The 9,065-nt window shown below is 36.9% G+C and overlaps 1 protein-coding gene across 1 annotated transcript; it reads left to right on the forward strand.

The window, feature by feature from the left end:
- Positions 1-3,712: 3,712 nt before the first annotated feature.
- LOC142498048 (nicotinamide N-methyltransferase-like) lies at positions 3,713-8,482 on the forward strand. The gene is made up of 3 exons (XM_075606554.1): positions 3,713-3,860; positions 6,823-7,030; positions 8,053-8,482. The coding sequence occupies exons 1-3, from the start codon at positions 3,713-3,715 to the stop codon at positions 8,480-8,482; spliced, it is 786 nt and encodes a 261-aa protein (XP_075462669.1).
- The last annotated feature ends 583 nt before the right edge of the window (positions 8,483-9,065 follow it).

Below are 9,065 nucleotides of genomic sequence, written 5' to 3' on the forward strand. Positions count from 1 at the left end.
TTAAAAGCAATTTCCAAATAACCATATCTATAAATTAAGTTAAAAATGCATTAAAATCGAAATCAGTATTTAATCCTTTAGGGTGTAGAGTTTTTAATTCGAAAATCCAAAAGGATTCTCTTTTCAACAACTGATTGACTCTGTCTCCTCCTCTCCAGTGTGTATGTACGTGTTCTATTCCCATATATTTTAGGCCTGTATAATCAGAGTTACTGTATGATACTTTTTAAAATGTACAGGGATACTGTGGTTTTCCATCCCTAAATGTATATTTCGCAGATGCTCGGGAATCCTAGTTCTAAGTGGGCGAGTAGTTCTTCCAATATATTGAAGACCGCATGGGCAAATTAACATATAAATAACATGCGTGCTCCTACAGTTGATAAAAGATTTAATTTTAAAACATTTCGCTGTATAATTAGAACTAAAAGTGTCTGTTTTCTCTTGCTCGTTTTTGCATGTAAAACATTTATAAAAACCCTTAGGTAAGGATGGCAACCAATTATCTGTCTTATTTGTTTCTTTTATTTTTTTAGGGCGCTTGGTGCCAGAGAATCCTTTATGCTTCTTGCTCTACTGAAGACTACCTGCTGGCGTTCTTTCAAGAAGTCTCCAAGAATGGGATCTCCCTTCAATATGTGATAATGCTTTTTGATTATATTTTGAATTTTATTAGGTTCGCAATTATATTTGGTTATAAATGGAATAAAATTTTCTCTTATTGGCCTTTTTTCTTTTGTTATTAAAAGACTAATCCTACGATAGGAATAGTCTTTTAATAACAAAAGAAAAAAGGCCAATAAGAGAGAATTTTATTCCATTTATAACCAAATATAATTCCATTTATAACCAAATATAATTGCGAATCTAATAAAATTCAAAATATAATCAAAAAGCATTATCACATTTTAAAGGGAGATCCCACTCTTGGAGACTTCTTGGAATAACGCCCGCAGGTAGTCTTCAGTAGTGCAAGAAGCATATAGGATTCTCTGGCACCAAGCGCCCTAAAGAAAATAAAAGAAACAAATAAGACAGATAATTGGTTGCCATCCTTACCTAAGTGTTTTTATAAATGTTTTACAGGCAAAGCATGCAGAAACGGGCAAGAGAGAACAGACACTTTTTGTTCTAATTATACAGGGAAATGTTTTAAAATTAAATCTTTTATCAACTGTAGGAGCACGCATGTTATTTATATGTTAATTTGCCCATGCGGTCTTCAATATATTGGAAGAACTACTATCCCTCTTAGAACTAGGATTCTCGAGCATCTCTGAAATATACATTTAGGGATGGAAAACCACAGTATCCCTGTACATTTTAAAAAGTATCATAACTCTGATTATGCAGGCCTAAAATATATGGGAATAGAACACGTACATACACACTGGAGAGGAGGAGACAGAGTAAATCAGTTGTCGAAAAGAGAATCCTTTTGGATTTTCGAATTAAAATCTCTACACTCTAAAGGATTAAATACTGATTTCGATTTTAATGCCTTTTTTACTTAATTTATAGATATGGTTATTTGGAAATTGCTTTTAATTCCAATCAGTGTTGATTAAGTATGTTATCTATGTATATATATATGTATTTTTTACTAGAGTTCTTCTTTTTCTGTAATTACATTTTTTATGAATATATTGTTGTATATACTGTTAGTTAATCAATGTCCCTTTTCCTTAACTCACTAATATCATTTATTTAATTGATTATTTATAACATTCACTTTATTTTTTCACAGTTAGTATTTCACTACATATTATATATGCATAGTGGCATTTGCCACTTTATATGTTATTACCATTATTAATAGTTATTATTACCTTTTATAGTTTCTCACATAGTTAGTATTAGTTAGACAATATGAGCATAGTTGCTCTCTTTATTTATACACTACCTTACCTTTTCAATACTGATGCAGGGAGAAGATAGGCATCTATATATTATTTATATTATATCCACTTGGTGACGTCACATGTGCGACGTCACGCAACTCTGTGAAACGCATTTGCAAATGAAACGCAGTGCGCAACCAATAGGAAGCCCTAATCCACTTCCATCTCCAGCAGTAATGGCTGGGAATACACAGACATCCGTATGCTGGCCTGTATGGTTTCTTTATGATGACGTCATACGCGCGACGTCGCTTACCCCTTTAAACGCATGCAGTGAATGAAACGCAATGCGCAACCAATAGGACTTTAGAAAAAACGGAAAAAAGGCGCGAAATACGAACTACTTAAGGAAAGGACTGCAGGAATGGTTTACATCCCCTTGAAGAAGTCTTTGTCAAGACGAAACGCGTTGGGACTTTACTCTACCCTTATACCAATAGCAGGAGATTCTTGGGAGCTGTCTGTCTGGAGCACTGTCACCCTCTCTGTCCTTAACCCCTGGTGTATGGCCATCACTGGGGTTTATTGGGAGTTGTTTTAACAGTTGTTCCTTGTACAGCTTCTGTGGCCTTCTGGTTTTTGTGTTTTTATATATATATATTTTACTATAAAGATTTATCCTGTTTTCCTGCGTCCTTTTCCTGTTTTTTTTGGAAATTTTCCAGCAATTCCAGTAAAACCTGGTGAAGTTGGTTACTTTAACAACCATAAGCTTTTTTACATCTATTCAAATGTGAGTGTCCATTTGGCTTCAGCTATTTACTAATTGAGTATACAGTATTACACTCTTTATGTCATCTCTTTATTGAGATTATTCTGCTGCGGAGGAACTGATATTGACGCTGCAAGTTTTGTGATTGGAGGAGAGTATCCTGCTGATGAAGAACCTACAATAACACTGCGAGTCCTACTATGAGAGAAGGTCTACTGTACCAGTTCGACAGAGATTCCTGCTCATCAGTGTGGTTCACTTAACAACCGAAATGCCCATCTAACCTTGCCTAATGTGAGTATATTACTTTTTGCCTTGACGGTTGCATACAATATTACACTATTGTGTTTTTTCTTCCTTTTTCTTTTTTTATATATTTCCTAATTTGATGAGATCGTGCGCAATCGGAACTTCACCACCCAAACAACACTATAAGGTAAGAAAGTACAAAGAGCAAGAACCCAATAGAAGAACTCAATACCCTGTTTGATTATTGATGAGTACTTTTAAATAAATATTTAATGATCATCAGTTTAAAATAATGGGGTTAAAATTTCACAGTATATTTTAGCCTTGCAACATAATTTGTTAGTACAGAAATGGACAGAGTGTGATGGTGGGATTGTGTAACTTGTGACAGACATTTAATGTACTTCTGTGTGATCCCGATATTTGCAGATTTCAGAAGCTTCATCCCATGATGTACCCTCTACATGATTTAATTACACCCCTGGGGTTAATATCTATTCAGGATGTAGTGTATTAACCACACTGCAGCTCAGCAAGGACTTACTTACTTTTTCTTTTAAGTAAACGGTAGAACATTATAAGAATCACGAGATCCGTGTTTTCTCAACTAGCAGAACACCAACAAATGTATATGAAATAGAATATTGTACAATATTAGAATATTTCAATATGTGAACTAAGAATCCTTGTGACAAAATGAAGCTCATTATGATCCAATGTTAATATTTGTTAATATGTCCTCATGATTTGGGAAACGTCGTATTTGCTTGTTGAAAGAACTTAAAACTATGTACAAGACGTATCCAACATTACATCAGAGGCAGAAGAAAGATTGCACCAAAGACTTGCAATGGATTCCAGTCACCACAAACATTATCATGATGAAGAATTTGATCCAAAAGGACTTGTGGATGCCTACTGCTGTAGTGAAAACTTTCCCTTGATAGATGAAACTGTGGGATTCCCTTTAAAAAAAATGCATGAAATTTTCTCTTCAGGTTTGTTTTTTTATTGGTAGCATAGAATGAATTTGTGGAGACAGACTGCTAAATTTACATTCAGAAAATGAATGCATATTTATTACACTAATACAAACATTTATTTACTAATAATTCAATTAACAAGCAGTATTTTTATTTTGGTGGAGGGTTTTTGTCCCTTTATTACCCACCATAACCTGTTTTGTATCTGGTTGTACCCACGACCAGCATAGCAGTAAGAAACCTCACACTGAGAATGAACTTTAACCCAGGCTGTGCTGAACAAGCTGTGTAATACGGAGGCATGTGCATATAAAGGTCTATGTTATAATGGACAAGAAGCAGAAAGTGACACACTGAGTAGTGCTCATGTTCCTGTCATTACCCAGAATTCCTGGCTGCAGTGGAAGCACTGTATTCTAAGAGATAATGGCTGAGATGTGACTATGCTCACAAGTGGGATTTCTATTTGCTGTATACTGTACGGTGGAGGGTTTTGGCATTTTTTTTACCAACCATAACTTGTTTTGTTTTTAATTAACACACTGTGGAGAAGCCCCTGCTTCAGCTTAGTAATGATATTACTGGTGGTGGTTCTGATTGGGGCGGAGATAATAAGAGCTAAAGAGAAAATGACCCCAATAATAGCACTCTGCCACCTAATTGGATGATTTGTGTGAAAGTTAAAATATATAATTTAATCTGAACATAGGATAAAGTTTAGGCCTTTAAAATAACAATTAAACAATTTGTACAGCGCACTGTGGATACTGAATGTACTGTACAGAGCTAACCAATGAGGTTGCAGATCTAAACTCAGGAAGGGAGCCCTTGTGCTGCTCGGCTCTTGCACAGTATATGCTCCAGCTGTCCCAACGGTCTGACGGAGCTCCTTTCTTGGGGAGATATACTTCTGCTTACTGACACATATGGTATTCATACCAACTACAATAGGGACATAGTTACCACTACTGCTACCGATATCTATACCTACTCATTACACAATCGCTTTAGAATAACCCCACCCTGGGGTTATTTAGGTCTATTTTGTAGTTAACTTTTGTGGTGTTCCACTCAGAGTTTAGGGATTTATTCACTCTGAGGTGCTTGTATTACAACCATGTTTTGAGTGGCAGAGCACTTATTAGTTGCATGGTTCTTTATTCAGGAAACATGTTACATACTTACCTACACAGTTTTCTGCTTAGTTGTGGTGTCCTTGTCCCACGACATTAGGAGTCCAAACAGTGCCTTCAATCATTATACAGCTAATTACCATTAAGAGCATTAGTGTTTGCACAGATCCTATACTTAGATATCTCTGCGTACACACTATTTTGTGTCATACACACTCACGGACCTACAGATTGTACATGTCTTACCATATGACCCTTGATACTGTAACATCTGCGTAATTTACTCCGTGTGTTACATTTGGGCACCTCTGACCTTTATATGCAGTTGTTTGAAAATTGGTACCATTACTAACTGCAAATATATTGTGTTATCAGTATATAGGCTTAGCTACATCAACCTGACTAATAGTTTGGTCTCCTATAGTGCACCATATGTTAGTCTCTACAGCTGTTGGTATTTCATACATTTTTTTTACTATATTCTCTTCCACCACCCCCACCATTTCTCCCTAATAGATATCGTGATCTCACTAATGACAGTGATTACATTATACCACTGTTTACAGCATTAATTGTTATCCAGGGAATATTTACTCCAATTGGATCTACTGTACAAGGCGCTGTACAAATTGTTTAATTATTTTAAAGCCCTATATTTTATCCTATGTTCAGATTAAATTATATACTTTAACTTTCACACAAATCATCCAGAGTGCTATTATTGGGGTTCTTTTCACTTTTTTGTGTTTAATTAACTAATAATTAAAAGTTAAGTCAATGAACTTTCTATGTGGGGTTTGCATCCTGTCCCGTCTTCACATTACATAGCTAAATACCAAGAGGGCTACATATAAAGACGTGTGTTTTCCAAATTACATAATTAGCAACACACAGCACAGTAAGTTACTTTCAGTGAGATAAAATGTAAAACAGACAATGAAACATGTATGTATATATATATATATATATATATATATATATATAGCAACTGTAAATATTACTGTATGTTCATTTGCATGTCTTAGATACTGCTGCGGCCGAGTTTATTCGAGCATTTGCCCGTTCTCGGCCGCAGCAGTAGCCTGGCGCGCGCCGGAGGGTGACGGGCGCGCGCCGAAGCAGCGGAAGAGCGCCCTCCGATCGGGGCGCTCTCCCTCCCGCTGCCGGGTCCGCCGGGTCCCCCGGAACCCCCTGCCGCCGTCCCCCACATCGCGGGACACCAGGGCTCCCTCGGGGAGCGCTGGACGCGCGTGCAGGGGGCGCACCACTAGCAAGCCGGGAAATCTCCCGGCTTGCGGATCTGGCCGCAGTGCAATAAACTGTGTCGCCAGTGTATGTCTGCAACCCTGTCTTTCCCCATTGTTGCCCAGCATACAGCGCTTCCACTGCAGCAAGGGATACTGGGAAATGACATGCAAATGAGCACTCAGTGCCACCTTTTGTCTCAAGCTCGTATTACACTAGCAAATCCTCAGTGTGTGTATATAAAACATACATATATATATATATATATATACACATACACAGTGTTCGACAAACCTATACATTTGCACGCCCCGGGCGAGTGGATTTAACATTGTGGCGAGCTCGTATTGGCCCAAGCAGCACACGTGTGGTACTAGGTGGCGAGAAGATTTTATTGTTCGGCGAGTAGATTTTTTGGTGATTTGTCGACCACTGCACATACACATACACTCTTTCTTATACCCTGCTTCTTTTAAATGTACTTTTTTATTGTATTGGGTTAACGGCCTGGAACGTTTAATTTATTATTTTTTTCAATACCAAAAATGCTTGTTAAACATAATGAAAGTGTATTTTATTCTTGCTAACTGCTGGTGCAGGGCGTGTGAGAGGCGACACAATGATTGATATCTCCGCTGGCCCAACAGTTTACCAGCTCTTATCAGCGAGCGATATCTTCAAAGAGATTATTGTGATAAAATGTACTGAGCCAAGCATCCAGGAATTTAAGAAATGGCTTAAAAAGGATCCAGGAGCTGCTGATTGGTCATATGCATCAAAGGCTCTCTGTGAACTAGAAGGCAACAGGTAAAATATTTCCAAGTACATTATTTCAAGACAAATAATACCAGTGTGTGACAATGAATTAAAGTTTAAAGCAAAACAAAATTTCTCTCTGTGGTTTAGATTGGTCTTTGAGGTTTTGCCACTGAAAATACGTGGGAAAACACCAACAAATGTTATGTGTTCAAAAAATACATTATCTGTAATTCTCCACTGTGGTTAATGGTTATAGTTATTGATTGTTACTTTTATGGGTATTGTTTGGTAAGAAATCTTTAACCAAAGTATAAAAGAGCCATGTATCAAAGGCTCTGTGAGAGGTGGACAAGAAACTGCAGCACAGTTATCAATGAGATTCCTTCTATGATAAATCTGGTGCAGTTTTCTACACTGGTTTTGTCCCTATTTTGCAGACATTGGAATAGACCCTGTAATGCTAAACATGCTGCAAAACCAGCAGTCTGTGAGTGACTCCAATGATTTACACTTTCATTCAAGATCTAAATTAACACAGGTTAATCCTACAGAAAGCTGCAATGCCCATGTCATAGGAATTATGGGAGTTAAGGTGATCCATATAAAGGAATAATGGGGGACATGTATTGCTGAGATCTGCTGATACATATAGCACATACTTCAGCTAGTCATGAGATAAAGGTCCACATTTCCTTACACTGAATATTCTGCCATTGTGAAAGGGTTTCCATGTGCATTGTATGACTTTGTGCAACATATTTAGCTCATCTCTATTGTCAGTCATTTGACTTTCACATATAAATGTATTCAGACACTAATAATGGGATTGTGATATGCAAATGACCAAAATGGCGCCAATCATATAGGTAATTTGCATATCCAAGTCCTTTCTGGTTTTGGAGAAAGCCAGCTGAGCCAGTTAGGCTGCCTTTGAACATTAAGAACATTGGATTTTTCACTAAGATAATATTTACATTATGTACACTACTGTATGTTGGATTTTATAAATAGCGCTTATTCACTAATTTTTCACCCAGACACAAATAATAGTATTTTGTGTTTCGTTTCAGAGAGGAATGGCAGGTAAAGGAAGACAAAGTAAGAAGAGCCATCAAACAGGTTGTAAAATGGGATGTTTCTAAAGACAATCCTATCGACCATGTCGTCTTGCCACAAGTGGACTGTGTGCTCAGCCTTTGGGTGCTACAAGCTATTAGCAAAGACAAGGAAGCTTACCGGAGCAACCTGAAAAAATGTGCATCACTACTGAATATTGGCGGTCACCTGTTACTCTTTGGGGCATTAAATGCAAAATATTATATGATTGGTGAACACAAGTTCTTTTTCCTGTCATGTGATGAGAAGTTTTTAAGAGAGGCTCTCAGGGATGCAGGGTACATCATTGAGAATGTGGATGTGCTCCCCAGCAGAAGGGGCTGTGATTTTATAGATTATGAACACTTTGTGTACATTATTGCGCGCAAGGAGAGGGAGGTTTAATGATCTAATTCTGAAAGATTAATATCCACATCGGAGAGAAAATTAAGAATATGTATTTTAACACTATTTCACCACTTAGTGTCCAACAGGACAATTCAACATTTTGAAGATATACTGTAATTAATAAATGCCTCTTTATTTTCTTCTGTCCACAGTACCTATTGAATGACAAAATCTTTAGCTACTGTATATGTGGGGACACTTATGTGTTTGCTTATAGCATATATTACATTGAAATATTAATTGGAATAGCAAATGTTTGCAAAAATGCATTCGGGGGCTGGGAAATTGTTAAGGTAATGTTGCTTTGTTTTTTCTCTCTCGTGAAGTTTGATGCTGAAATATTCCTATTAAGAATATAAAGTTTTACTGCTTATAGCTTATTATAAAAATAAATGATTTCAAAGTACAATATCTAATGTCCTTGCCTTTTTTCCATTCTTAAGGATCCAAATAATTGCATAATAGTTTTGTTTGGAAAGACATACGTCCTCACAGTTCAACCTCAGCATTGTGTATACTTAGGATGAGGTCTGCAGTACATACTAAGCCCATACAGCGTGTAGGAAGAATATACATGGAA

Source organism: Ascaphus truei, chromosome 6 (genome assembly GCF_040206685.1).
Source record: "Ascaphus truei isolate aAscTru1 chromosome 6, aAscTru1.hap1, whole genome shotgun sequence".
Classification (NCBI taxonomy): domain Eukaryota; kingdom Metazoa; phylum Chordata; class Amphibia; order Anura; family Ascaphidae; genus Ascaphus; species Ascaphus truei.

Coding starts and splice junctions, on each gene's coding strand:
- LOC142498048 (XM_075606554.1), top strand. CDS start 3,713: ATGGATTCCAGTCACCACAAACATTATCATGATGAAGAATTTGATCCA. Junction 3,861..6,822: donor GCATGAAATTTTCTCTTCAG/GTTTGTTTTTTT, acceptor CTGCTGGTGCAG/GGCGTGTGAGAGGCGACACA. Junction 7,031..8,052: donor TGTGAACTAGAAGGCAACAG/GTAAAATATTTC, acceptor GTTTCGTTTCAG/AGAGGAATGGCAGGTAAAGG.